Source organism: Telmatherina bonti (assembly GCF_933228915.1).
Source record: "Telmatherina bonti genome assembly, chromosome: 10".
Taxonomy (NCBI): Eukaryota; Metazoa; Chordata; class Actinopteri; order Atheriniformes; family Telmatherinidae; genus Telmatherina; species Telmatherina bonti.
The window spans coordinates 4474568-4489375 of NC_136628.1; the positions used below are offsets into that span (position 1 = coordinate 4474568).

General features: G+C 46.9%; 1 protein-coding gene across 1 annotated transcript in view; it reads right to left on the reverse strand.

Annotated features, from left to right (window-relative positions):
- The window catches only part of zbtb16a (zinc finger and BTB domain containing 16a), a gene marked incomplete at its 3' end in the record, with an annotated part of 181354 nt that extends 167605 nt beyond the window's left edge, over nt 1-13749 (reverse strand). Inside the window, exons 1-2 of the mRNA XM_079248316.1 lie at nt 13651-13749; nt 9835-11157 (exon numbers count right to left, since the gene is read on the reverse strand). Coding sequence (XP_079104442.1) covers nt 9835-11072 — 1238 coding nt within the window. The 5' untranslated portion in view covers nt 11073-11157; nt 13651-13749. The remainder of the gene's footprint in view (nt 1-9834; nt 11158-13650) is intronic.
- Nucleotides 13750-14808: the final 1059 nt, after the last annotated feature.

Below are 14808 nucleotides of genomic sequence, written 5' to 3' on the forward strand. Positions count from 1 at the left end.
AACATGATGTCACTACCTTGGCTTTAAAGACACGGATGTCCATGAAGTTACAAGAATCTGTTATTATCTGAATCAAAGAGCATTTCTGTTTTTTCCACTGATCCTTAAATTCAGGAACTGATTTTATTTGTTCTCACAGTAAAAGCCGTTTTAAGTCTAGAAGCTTCTTTTCTTCATCGCTGTGTTTGCGTATTAAAGCTGATGTCCTCACCAGAAGCAGGTGAAGCTGGAATTTAAAGCACTTAAAGCAGAAGAAGCTCCACGTTCCACCTCGTATTTTTCATCATCACCCGATTCTCCCGCTTGTCTTTTTACCGGCGTTTATCTGTTTGTGTTCAACATAACTCAGAAAGTTACGCACGGATTTTCATGGAATTTTCAGGACTTGTTGGAAACGTGAAAAGGAAGAACTGATTTACTTTTGGTGGCGATCCGGATCACCGTTTGGATCCAGGACCTTGGCGGAGTTTGCGCTCTAGTGTTGAAACTGAATTGTACTAACTGGATTGTAATAATCTAAACAGCAGAAGATATTTTTTATTACAAAATGATCTACAGATTTGTTTTTAATGAACATTTTGATTTGTAATAATTTTTTTTAAAAATAGCATCATAACGTTTAACTGAAGCCCTGGCCATATTTTCAGCCTAAAGAAGGCGCCAGTTGCTCCTCAGTAAAAAGGTTAATGTGCACGTTCTCGGTGGTTGTGACGTGCAGAGACATCAGAGAAAACACTCCCAGGGTTTAAAAGGTAAAAGGTCCATGAGAGGAGAAACTTCTGTCCTGTGTCGGTGATTCCTGCAGAGCTGCTGTCCGCCACCCAGATCCCTGCTCTACTTCCAGCCATGTTTCACTAACTTTACGGTCTAAACTCTGAGTTAAGCGGTGAACAGAAACCACAACAGAGGTATTTTTATTTTCATTTCGGAAAGCTGGCGGAGCTTCAACAATGTGAGACTGAAGACATTTCCTCATACGTGTAACGTAATGGCCTCGAGTCGATTGGCAGGAGCTCAGAACATCTGAAAAATGTTTCATTTTTCCATTTCCTCTGAAAAGCGGCGAGTCCGAGTGGCGTCTCATTATCTCTGCGGCTCGACTCCACCTGTTGGGCCGCTGTGCTGTCGCTTTGTCATCACTTTCCTGCCTGAGAGCTCGTTCCAGGCAGGTGATGTTGGAGAGAAAGGTGTTGGGAGGGTTCGCTCCTGAGTACGCTGGGACCCCTGCACTGGGACCCCTGCACTGGTGCCCCTGCACTGGGACCCCTCCACTGGTGCCCCTGCACTGGGACCCCTCCACTGGGGAACCTGCACTGAGACCCCTCCACTGGGGAACCTGCACTGGTGCCCCTGCACTGGGGAACCTGCACTGAGACCCCTCCACTGGGGAACCTGCACTGGTGCCCCTGCACTGGGGAACCTGCACTGGGACCCCTCCACTGGGACACCTGCACTGGGACCCCTGCACTGGGACCCCTCCACTGGGGAACCTGCACTGAGACCCCTCCACTGGGGAACCTGCACTGGTGCCCCTGCACTGGGGAACCTGCACTGGGACCCCTCCACTGGGACCCCTGCACTGGTGCCCCTGCACTGGGACCCCTCCACTGGGACCCCTGCACTGGGACCCCTGCACTGGGACCCCTCCACTGGGACCCCTGCACTGGGACCCCTGCACTGAGACCCCTCCACTGGGGAACCTGCACTGGTGCCCCTGCACTGGGACCCCTGCACTGGGACCCCTGCACTGGGACCCCTCACCAATCTCTGGAAAACCATTCAAGTGGCAACAAAGAGGCTAATTAGAAGCTCTCTTGCTGGAAGGCTCCGGTTTTGATACTTCCCAGGGATGCTGGGGGGCCTCCGAGGTGGCAGTGGCAGCCTTTTCACACATGCACATATACGTGCACGCTCAGAGGGCATTTGGAAGCACATTTGGGCTGGCCCTTTGGCTGAAGCACATTTACTCATAGCAGCCATTCTCCACAGTCTGCCAGGGCGATGGAATCAGGGAGAAGGAACCGACACGTCTTCTTTCATGTGGCTGGGACCCGGGAGGGGGGGGGGGGGGGGGGGGGGGGGGGGGGCGCTAATAGGATATCGATGGGATTAGAACCCAGAGCGTTCAGGTCCAGGAGAAGAGAGGAAGAGCTCCGTGAACCAGAACTAAAACTCACTGCGCTTTAAGGTCACATCATTCTACTTCTATTGACTTTGTCTTTTTTAATGCAGAAAACTGACAGCGATGCAGAACCCTAAATACAGTCGGAGCCGTTAAACACAGAACGACCGAGAGGAGCAGAGTTTACTCTCCTTTCTGGATGTCGGAGTATTTACAGATAAACAGCTCAGCGCCTCTCCTGGCAGAGCTCACTGCAGCTTCTGGGACTCCAGATAAACATCAGGAAGTTAGGGCCGATAACGCATTTGCATGTCACCTGATAACAGCTGTAATTAGGACCCTCCTGAGCCCCTATGAGCCCCTACGCAGCTTTTCACCAGAAACAACACAGTAACATCCCAGACATGGCCAGAAACCGCCCAACCTTCCAGTACTGTACGCAACGCCGACACCCCTTTCCGGCCCATGGAGGCCCCCACAGGCCCCCAAAGACCCCACAGGCCCCCACAGACAGAGGCTTTGTTTCACAGCAGCCTGAGCCAAAGTGCACCAGAAACGAGCCAAATCTGGCAAATGCTGTTAGCCACGCAGAGGCAGCCGCCTTCACCAAGTCATGCTACTAACTTTTATTCCAAGCACCTCCCTTGGTGCTTATCTGAGAGGGAGGCGATCTAATCACCCTGCTGATTAGACGCCACAGCTACTCTCCTCACCACCACCATGCCGCTTTTCTTTTCCTGTCATCCCTCAACATTTCTACACTAAAGAAAAAGCTGTTTCTATTTCGCCACCTGATGATATCGCATGACTGCATAACAATAAAAGGCTTGATCTGCACCAAGGTGTGTGTGTGTGTGTGTGTGTGTGTGTGTGTGTGTGTGTGTGCAGGCCATTCCACATGATGTAGCCTCCTGTGTTAAGTCTTTAATCGATACATCTCCCTACCCTGACAGTGAGGACAGAGCCCAGATCTGAGATCAGAGCGATGGCGGTGTAAATCTTTACGGTTCAACCAGAGCCTTTTAAAGCCTGTCTATAATTGGGCCTCAGCCAGCAGCTGCCTCGGCCGCGGCCATCACCACCGCCTGGTCAGAGCAGCAGTTCCTCAGGGGCATAAACAAACACTGCACCTCCAATAAGGGCAGGAAGAGCACCTGTGTGAGGATAAAAAGAGAGAGGATGTGGCAGACGGAGCTGAATAAGCCCGGTGCCGTTGTCTGTGGCTTACGTGTTTCTCGGATGGGTGTTTTGGTTGAGCGAGGCTTTTCTGTACTATTGGATTATCACACCAACATGTACTGTACCTCTGAGTGCAAGCTGGGGAGACGAAGCTCGCTGAGTGATTTCAAATGGGGGGTAATCCACTGCCATGTAATGGATGCTTTGTTGCCAGGCGGCTTTCAGGAAGCAGGGAAATGCTTGCAGTTTTACAGGTTAGGACCACAAGCCTGCTGCTCCTCCAGATCTTTTTATTTCACACGACCGGCTGTACGCAGTGAGCGAGCGAATAAAGGAATCTAACCTGCTTCAAATCACATCATGTTACAACCTCAGCGCGTACAGCTGGTTTGTAGAGCAGATGAAATGGATGAATCAAGTTGCACACAACCGGGAGACACAAGAGGACCGAGCCAGTTGAGCCCGACTGCAGCAAGAGTTGCTGAGACTAACTTAGAATATATTATAAACATTTGTGGAATTAGACTGATAGATTTCATCATCAGGCTGCTGTTTTTTCCTGGCATTAATGCTGTCTGATGACAAGACAGTGGACACAAAAAGGAAGCAGTTGAGCCGTTTTTATTTTAATTTTCTACTTTAAACTGCACATCTATTAAAGGAAGAACAGACACTGCTCGATATGAAAAGTTTCATCTTTAGGAGATTAAAACAAACAACTCTGTAAAAAAAACAACTCTAAATGTCACAATATTTAGCAGAGACAGGACAACTAACGGCAGAATGTTTGATAAGCTGAGAAAACCTCCATCTTCAAGGACTACAGCACCAAGCCACATCGCCAACTTGTCTTTGGCGGCTTTGGTCTGCCTGCATTATAACTCGAACTCATGGATGGATTTTGTTTATGTTTTCAGGAAATATCAAAAGCAGAAAAAGGAAGAATTGGTTATATTTTGGGGATTCAGATCTGGAACCAGAAATGTTTTAAAAGATTATCTACTTTGGAGAAATAGGAATAATTTTGCCATTAAAGCTCCAAAAATAATCTCACAATCATTGGTTTAAAAGAAAGACAATGTGTAGCAAGGTGTAGGTATGAGCTCTCAGTGCTTCTGCTTCAAAAGTTTGCCCCATTGATTACCTAAACAAAGTCAATATGGATGCCTAGGGACAACGGCTTTCCCACCCTTCTTCCAGATCGTCAGTCAGATCAGAAAAACTGCTCCTGCTGCTGCGTCTGAGGTGAAGCATCCTGAACCCAAATCTTGGTGGTTCAATTGCAGCCGTTCGGGTGGGTTTTAGTGGAACTCAAATTTAGGCTTTAATATCTCCTCATTTACAATCCTACATCTCAATCCAAAGAAAGCTAATCTTGATCTAACTTTTTCAGCATGATGTTTAATGTGATCTACGGCAGGTTAAGATTTCCTTAAACTGCCGGCCCTTTCAGTTTCCAGGATAGACCTCAGCGCCTGTCATGACCCTCAACTACATGAAGTAGGTGTAGAAAATGAATGATTGGATTGAACTGTCTGAAAACACAAGCTGTCAGTCATGCATGAGCCATTTAAACCCACTGCCCTGCCATTCATCATGTCAATGTAGCAAAAACAATGGTTAATGGTTGATCGTGACCAAAGTGCACAAGTGTCAGTAGGTTAGGAAATAACTTCTATTCCTTCCACTGACCTTAACCAGGTATACAGGTTTTATATATGTATATGTATATATATATACATATATGTATATATATACATACATATACATATATATATATATATATATATATATATATATATATATATATATATATATATACACATACATACATATATATACATACATACATACACATATACATACATACACATATACATACATATATATATATATATATATATATATATATATATATATGTGTGTGTGTGTGTGTGTGTGTGAAATGGTTTGTGTGTCTGTGTGTATATACCTCGTTATCACCTGCAACAAACGCTACAGACTTCTATCTGGGCTCAATCTGCTCTTGGTTTACTAAGAAGGACTGCCAAGGGTTATCTGTCTCACTCTGATATGCACAGATAAGGGCCTTGGGCTTGCTGTTTAAACACCTGGGGCCTGGGGTATTAGAACGCCCTCCATACCCCTTTGCCACAAAAGGAAAAGGAAATGGAAGAGTGAGCGCTGGCTGCTACTGCTGAGGAGAACTGTGTGTGGAATGTAATGAACACCAGTGGGTGTGCGTGTGGAGGTTGACGTGGGCTGATTATTTCCCCACTCCCAAGCCCCAAAACCCCAATACCATCTTGAAGAATTGGAAAAAGAAAGGGTCATTAATAATAATAACAATAATAAAAACACTATTATTAATATAGGAAATAACAGTAGAGCCACTGAGTTTAGCCACTTTCATGCTCCCAAACCACCCAAAAAAAGCAGATAAAAGAAGTGTTTTTGGAAAGGCAGAAGAAAGGCATTGATAGTTATCAGTCATGTTTAAAGGCTATGTGCAGAAAAATACTCTTTTTTTCTCACTTATAGGATGTCCATTACAGCCAGGGTCAGTCATTTGCATGAGAATGGACGATTAAGTGAAAGAGATAAACCCAAGGCTAGTTCCAGTGAATTGGATGCTGTGGCTGGAATACCAAACAGAGGAGCTAGTTTTTTTCTTTTCCCTCCTCTCCTACCCAGCCTCTGCAGAATTAGCTACCAGAACCATTTATTTTACCAAAAATTAAATACATTTTATATATTATTATCATTTATTTGGGATTTTCTAACATAGTTATTGGGGTCATCCTTGCTATACGCTGCAGTCAGAGTGTTTTCCACTGATTTTGGACAACGCTAACAGCAAACCATGCTGGCGGCAAGCCATGCTAGCAACAAATTTGTGCTAGCAGCAAATCATGCAAACAACAAACCATACAAACAGCAAGCCATGCTGATAGCAAGACATGCTAACAGCATGCCATGCTAGTGCCAAACTATGCTAGCAGTAAGCCATGCTAGCAGTAAGCCATGCTCACAGTGGACCTCTGTTTGAACAAGGATGATACAGCAAACACAATGTGGATATAAAACAAAAGTGTAATCATTAAAAAAAAAGTTGTAAAATATATCAAACACTGTTGGAAACACAATGGCTTCTGTTATATGATGTTTTTAAATTCAGAATGAATTATTCTGAAGCCTTCTCCATCAAGTTTACATGGAAAACAAAATTCCAAATTGAGGTTTACATGGAAAAGACGTTTGACACCTTTATTTAATTCCGCTTTATATCAGTGGTTTGGGAAGGGTTCTGACTGGACAGAGGTCGAATGAGACATTCCTACATTTACTGGAAATAAATAAAGTGAACTTCCTGCCTCTTCTCGGTTATACCAGGGACAACCTCATCATCATAAGTACCATTTTCACATCAACTGAGAATATAATTTTGAAGCACCAGCTTTGCTACTACTTCACCTTTTTCAGCAGTTGAGAAGAAAGATAGTGGAGATGGGAGGCAAAAGAACATGTGCAATATGTGCATCATTGTGACGGGAAAACGTAAAGAGGACACACAGAACGACCAGAATTAATTTAAAGCAGAATGAACATTTACATGGTAGAGGAATTAATTCATTCAGATTTAAAATTAGAATAAAGCATTTGCTTTGGAATTAGGTTTAATTCAGAACTGTCATTTTCATTTGGAATTAGAGGTTTACATGGTTTACTTACATCTCTTTAAAGCGGATTTAACTTTTATTCTGAATAAAAGAGTGATTAAAACTTGTGTAAATGTGGCCACTTTCTAAGCTTTGAGCTGATTTAGCTAGCAAGGTTTTGCTGACTTTCCTCCTCTAATTAGCAACATGTAGCTTAGCTTAATCAACTTTTTTTTTTCTGTTCTTAAAACTGAATCCACTATGTTGATGTTTTCTACTGACTGCTCATATGTTTATCCAAGCTGCCTTCAACCCAAAAGCAAACAAACAAAAAAACAACAACAATAAACAAATTCCTGTCTGAAATAAACATACGACTCATTAGTGGGGAGGCGATGTGAACGTTGTTGACAGATGAACCACAGGAACTTAAAGATTAGTGTTCTGGCTTCAGTGGAAGATGAAAGTTGCACATGATATAAGTGGGTTAAATTCATGTGCCAGTGAAACAGAAACTACTGCTTCCTTCAAGAATGAGAAGCTAACCAGGAGTTATTATTGGACATATGCATCCACAAACAAATTTAGTTCATAAAACTAATTTCTTTAATTAAGGAGTGAAGTGATCAGACACACTATGCTGGAGTCTTTAGAGGTCACTCACTGGCTGACTTATCTCGGTGAAAATGGTGCTGAGTGTAGGTGTGGTGTTCGTCATGATATAACCCAGGTCACAGAGGAATGAAGGAGAGCAGAGACTAGATTTATACAGGAAGTGGGTACTTTCTGCTGCATTCATTGAAGCTAACACACAGACACCTCACACTACTGACCTGTGCCACATCTGGAAGCAATTATACTCATGTTTGACTTGACCTGCCTGCACCAAGTCAACTCTGCCAACGTTTTTATGCGTTTGTTGCAGGAGCAGTGGTGACCGTGACACAGAGGCTGTTGGGAAACGATGCGTGATTAGCCAAAGGGAACACGACTCCACTTGTCGAAAATACAACATCATGTGAACACATCAAAAGAATCTGCGACTTGACAGGCCAAAAACTGAAAAAGAGCGCAGCCTGATATGCTATCAAATGACCCCCAGAGGAATTTGAGAGGACACGAGGAGCGTCTGGATTATCAAGCATCTCAGACCAGCAGTGCAGAGCTTTTCAAGTGCGGATGGCAAAGCAGACTGTGGATGATGCAATGTTTGATTTGTACACTTGACGAGGCTGTCAGGACAGCACATGCAATATTAAACAGTGTCGTGTTGGTGTATAAACCAGTCTAAATGAACCCATTAGTATGCTACGGGGCGAGGCGGAAGATCAATGCATGAAACGGTTTGGAAATCTCCTTTGATACAAGATTTCCCAGCTTGAGCGAATTGATGAAATTCCTCTTGAAACACAGGCAACCATTTCACACGCTAGACTTTCCTCAAGACAGAGATAATGTAGCCTGTCCATTAAGACAGTGAGACACCATTACTGTCCCTTCGCGCAGGCTGAAGAGCTTATGTGAGCTGTTGTGCTTGGAAAGAGCTGATCTCATATGTAGCTCATATTCCTGTTGCTTAATTTTCCTTCCTCTGAACATGAACATTGTGTCGGTGCAGATATTCCCTCTTTATTTAAAGAACAATGTGCACTCGGGATGAGGGCCACACATGCGTGCACTTTCTAAAGTAATTACAAACTCCGAAGTAACCAGCTTCACCACTGTTGCCAAATATTGTAGAAACACTGCACAGTAATGCACTGGTAGGTGGCTAACAAGGACACTTCTCCCTTCAGGAAAAGAGAAGTACTCTGTAATATTCAGTATTTTCTTAAGATAGCCATGAGACAGATTTAGAAACAAAAGAGATTGGACTGGATGTGTCCGGCTGGGAGCCATGTATGCCAAGATACTGGCTGAAGAATGATGGAATGGGGCGCAAATCCCCAAGTGAACTTTAACCACAGTGCATGCCTATTGATTTAAGCAAACATTGCAGGGTGAGAAGGTGGCCTTCAAGGTAATAAAAGGTCTCTATTTATAGGGGGTGAGGGTGGGGGACACTCTGACTGCAAAGTACACAAAGAGATGATGCAAGAACATTGTACAAGGTGTATACACTCTGGCCGAGATACGTACAGCAACGTGATACGAATGGGGGAGGTTTCAGTGCATCTTTGCAGTTTCAATGCTTTCTGTGAAACAAGTCGGCCTTTAGGTTTATTTATATGACCAGAGCGCTGGTAAGCCGCCACTCCCCTGTCCTAGAACTACCTCGTTGTTTCAGGACCCAGGTTCAGCGCTCATTTCCTGAGCTGACCGCCTGCTCCAATTATCAAGCTAATAAGGGCCCCCCCCTTGGCGGTTATGGGAAAAGGGAGAGAAGCCAGGCCCTGGATGAGGGGGTTCCACATTGGTAAACGTATGTGATAGCTGCCGCCCACGTCTTGGAAGGAGTGACTAATGGCCTTGGACAATGTTAAGACAGCGCTGCTCCGGCAGTCACCTGGCCGGCAGGCAGTTACTGCAGGAGTGAATTTCTGGACCTGAGCTGTCAGCCACACACAACCACTGTCTGCATCATTATAAAAGGCGAAGTGTCAGGTTTAAACACAGCATCCCAGATCTGAGGAGGGATTGGTCTCTTAGTGGTCACAACCTCTGACATAAAAATGAGGAGTTTCGGTTTCATTTTTCAGGACAAAGAGATGCTTCCAAACTTCTGACTGGCAGCTTCTCTCTGCAGCAGAAAACACAAATAATCTGGAAACAAGTCGGAAATACTTTGATTCATTTAAATGTCGGAGGCTTGTGCCGAAATGCTGACGAGAACCACACATCTGCAGGACAAGGTGATGGCCAGACAGAACCTACCTGTGCTGCTCCACGGCGTCATTATCCGGCAGCTCTGCGCCGCAAACGTTGCAACGCTCGTGCTGGTTCCTGCCGTCTGGTTTCATGCCCACCGCCAGCTCCCCAAGCTTGTTGAAGAACTCTCTCTGGATGAAGCTCTGTGGCAGGAGTCCCCCGTAGGCACTCAGGTCCATAGACATCGCCAGGGCTGGAGACATGGGGAGGGCTGAGGCCATGGATACTGGCATGGACATCATGGCATCTGATTTATGATTGACAGGTAGAGAGTACAAGGAAGCCAGATGTTTCTCCGTCATCCCAGCCATGGCCTCCAGACCCATCTGGCTGACCTCAGCTTGCTGCTCTCCCATGCCATCATCGCGGACATAATGCAGTTCTCTCGCGCTGGTGATGACGCTGCTCCTGGTTGGCGTTCCAGGCCCGTCTCGGTTCCTGTCTTCCCCACTTCGCTCTCCATTGCTGGAGGCACTGGACTCCATGTTCTGAGGGCTTTCATGGCCGTTGCCTCCCATGTCCACCTGCATCATTTCAGTCTTGATGTCAGTCATCAGGTGGTGCGAGTTGCCGTGGACAAGCTGCTCCCCGCCGAAGCCCTGCTGCAGCAGAGACTGGCCAATGCTCATCAGACTGTCCACGGCAGCTTTGGTGGGGCTCAGGTTGGACACGCTGAAGGAAGTTGAGACAGAGGGACTCTGATCTACCATGGCGGTCATGTTGGGGACTTGCTGGGTACCTGGCAGACTAGGGCTCCCCATGGAATGCTTTTTGGAGTTCTTAGCTCCATTTTGGCCCTTGCGCTCCTCCTCCTCCTCTGTGCTCCCATCATTAGCATTTACTTCTACGTCATTCTCATCCGAGGACTGGATGGTCTCCAGGATTTTGAGGCATTGTTCTTCCAAATACTCGATCTCCAAGATCTCTGCTGCATACAGAAGGTCGTCCAAGTCCTCCACCTTGGCCTGGAGCGTGGCAGTGTAAGCATACTCTAAAATCTGCTGAAAAGTCTTTGGTGACAGAAAGTCCAGGGTGTAATGCTGGCTGCTGCGGTGGAAGAGGATCTCAAACATTTTGCTGGTGCAGGCTAACACAGTCCGGTGAGCATGAAACTCCTGGCTGTCAACCATGATGACGACGTCGCATAGAGTCCCGGCCAGACGCATCTGGTTGGCCTTCTGCAGCAGGGCAGTTGGATGGTTGGGGTTCTGGAGCTGGATCATACCCATTTTAGTTAAATCCATTATGTCGATGCAATCCACGGGGCCGACTCATGAGGCTTGCCTTCCCCGCTCAGCTGAGTGTTTTTGTAAACAAACAAGATGAAGTCTGCATGAAAAACGAGAAAGAAAAGGAAAACCACCTCTGGTAAATCATCACGAAACAGAAAATAGTTAGAAATACCATTTATTTGACAACATTTATGCAGTAAATGATAAAAAGGAAGTCACGGGAATCTCAAATAACTAAATTCCTGAAAGGATGGTAAGTGGTGTGTTGAGTGGCGTTGTTTTTATTTAAATCATCCGAGTATTTGCTGTGTTTCCTGAAGAGAGATAGTCTGTTGGCTGTCCAGCAGGCCGATCCTGCATACAAATCAGTCTAACATATGTTATGTTAAAAAGACGTCTTCATCTGCTTATCTGATGGGGATGTACAACACGGTAAACAAGAGTGAATTGCAGGCTTTCACTCCCGCCTGGCTCACAAAGAGCGTCAGCAGCCTTTCTGAAATTAAATAGCATCTTACTCAGTATTCTCATCACAGCCGGGAGCAGAGAGCAGCGGCCAGAAATGGCTGGAAAAGAAAGCAGGATGAGGGGAAGGCTAACCAACACTGCTGTGCCACTGAACGCCCCGCTCGGCTTTCACTCACTAATGTTGAAAATCTCACATGAATGAGCGTCTCTGTGGCTGCTGGTAATTTCATTATTCAAGTTAACAGGCCAACATGTTGCTCCGGCTCATTTCTAAAGCATGTTTGACCTGCACTAAATAATGAGATTAAATTAACAGCCACCACTGCATGCACTTCCAATAGATGGCCTCTCTGCAAACATGATGGGAAAATATGCCGCTTCTTTCCTTTTTAACCCAACTTGAAATAATAATAAAATAGAAATGGCTGCAATAGATGACAGGAAGACTGACCCACATTCTGGGGAGCTCATTAAAAGCTTCTTTTCCTGCCTTATCAATCAGATTTATGACAAATTTAGATGTAGATGATTTAGATGTAGCCTATAAATTCCATCTTCAATCATTTAAACAAATCTGAATCATTTCATTTAAAACATTTTAAACAAGGAATAAAAACACTTCTTTGCTTCTCTCCAGACTGGATTCAAACACAAGTTGTTCTTTTCTAAAGTCAGAATGTTGGATGTGAACATGCAGGACTGAAAGGATGTTTCATCTCAGACTAAACCTTCCTGGTTTTCAGGTCCTCTGAAGACTGACTGATGTTAGGGGGGGGGGTGAAGATGGAACTCCAGCTTTTCATGCTCCAACTCTACATGATCTGTTTCACATGTCTGTCCACAGCTCCGCTTTACGGCGCAGGTCAATGGGGGGGGGGGGGGGGGGGGGGGCTGGACCTGGACCCCGCGCGTCTGGACGGCCTGGACACTCATATCCCTCATAACGTTGTTCTTTATGCCAAACAAGCCCCGACATTACACCCCCCCCCCCTTATTGTTGACAATAACCATAATAAGCAGACTTCACAGGAAGGCAGAATAATCAATCTGATCACGAGTTGTCGCTCGCGCTGCGCGCCACGGCGAGCCAGACACAACAAGAACTCGCTGCGTTCAATATTCCACGCGTGACCCCCCCACGCCGCCACTGCACAGCCACGGGCACAGACAGCAACACGGACTAAAATCGCGTTTCAGACAGACAGACAGACAGACTGAGCGTGCTAAAAAAGACAAGTCCGCGCGAGACACGCAGCAGGCGGGACCCAGACCGGTCCGGATCACCGCGCAGGTGGACTTGGTTTTCACGCGACGCCGCCGCGTCACGCCGCGGACACGCAGGTCTGGCGCGAGATCAGCGGGAAGAAAAGGAGAGGAAGGTGGAAGAGACACATCAGACACATTCAATAACAAATCAATGAGTCCGTGCATGTTGCCCACCTCAGGGTGCTGCGCGTGCGCCTGCGCGTGCGACCAGCCGCCTGTCAGCAGCGGCAGCCTGACAGGACTGGGACTGGATCTGGGCTTGTCTCGTGGGTTAAGACCCCACAGTCTCCAGTCCTCGTCATGATGTCATCAGGGCTAAATGAGCCACGCTGGTGCGTGTGCGGGCACGAGCACGAGCAGAGTGTCGCTGCTTTCACCAAAACCAAGAAAAAAGGCAGAATTTCCGCGAGAAGCAGCAGAGATGATGAGCTGGAAGTGTCCAGGAGGCTCGCGCGCAGGCTGCGTGGCTCGCGCGGGGGCTGCGTGGCTCGCGCGGAGCGCCAGACCTCACGTCCTCTGGCCGCCTCTCCAGAATACTAAGCAGACCGGGGAGAGGTGGAGAGGGAGGGGGGGGGACACCTCTACAGCATGGAAACTTCAACACCTTGCAGCGCGAGCAGGTAAACACTTGTTTCCAGCCACAACTCCGCGTGCGCAGGTCGGAGTCGCGTGCCAAAGTCGCCTTTGCTGCTAACTTCAGCAAGAGGTTGAACGAGGACAGCGAGAAGGAGCCTGAGCGCTGGAAAAGCATGAAAACATCCAAATGCTGAATGAAAGTGGAGACAGAAAGAGAGGCAGGCGCGCGCGGACCAGCCGCTCCGCCACTTGTCGCTGCATTTAGCCCGGATCTACTCACCGAAGTTGCACGTTTAGACTCCGTGTAGTGCACGGGGGTTGGGGCTACAGCATAGTAAGGCAGTTCGCAGTACCCGCTCTCTCAACACGCACTAACTCCTTTCTTGTCTCGCCCAGCGAATCAACGCGGCGCTGACGTCAAGGCGGCCGGACGCGCAGCGGGCAGGCGGCAGCGGCGCGGCGCGGCGACGCGGCAGCGGCGCGGTGATCCAGCCCGACAAACCCTGACAAAGTGAGACACCTAGGGGGCTGCCTGGTGTCAATCAGCTGCGGTACAGCACGCTGTCCTCCCAGCAGCTCGTACAGAGTCACAACCTGCAACTCCTGCCAGGGGCGGACTTCGTGCTCTGGCGGCCCTGTGGGAAAAACCCGGCATGGTGGGGTGGGAGCCCTGGAGTCTGCTCCACCCAACACCACCTCTCCATCAGACTTGTTTTAGCACAAAGGAGGCGGGAATGTGGGCTAATCTGGACACAGCAGTGTTCACTGAGAACAGTCCCAGTGATGTTTAGATGTTCACAGAGCAGCAGCTGAGGATGAAACACCAGCAGTGGGCTACATGTGCTCTGGTTTTTCACATTAGATCGGGCAAGGACGAGGAAAGGTTAACCACGTCTGTTTCTGAAACAAGCAGCAGGAAAACTTCTGTTGTAATCTGAGGAATTTCCTCCTCTCCGTTTAAATCCCCGCTCTGCTTCTTAATTAACGTTTTAATCCCAATGAGGGCTGAAAAATGAGACGTAATCACCTAAAGAAGTGGTAATGAAACGGCCAGTGGTGTTTATTTTTAGCTAAGTTCATCCTGATGTTCCCAAAAGAAGGCCAGATGTGTCATTTCGTGCAAACATCAAGGTTAACACATCATTTTCTTGTCGAAATGGCATCGGTGTGTTTTGTTAGCGTGGTGTGTCACATGGTGGCTGAAAAGTTTTCTTGCAGTTTCAGCATCGTGATTTTAAATTCGCGGAGATCCTTAGATGTTCCTAAACATTTTTTACTTTGACTTCAACGTGAGTTATCACCCCTGACAACACAACAAAACAACGGTCATGTGACCAGTGAGCCTGCTTGCAGCAAATCACAGGAAATGCAGAACTTTCATTTGTGCTGAAAGACAGCAGTCCAGCATTTCTGGCTTTTTATTCCTGTGTTTGGACCC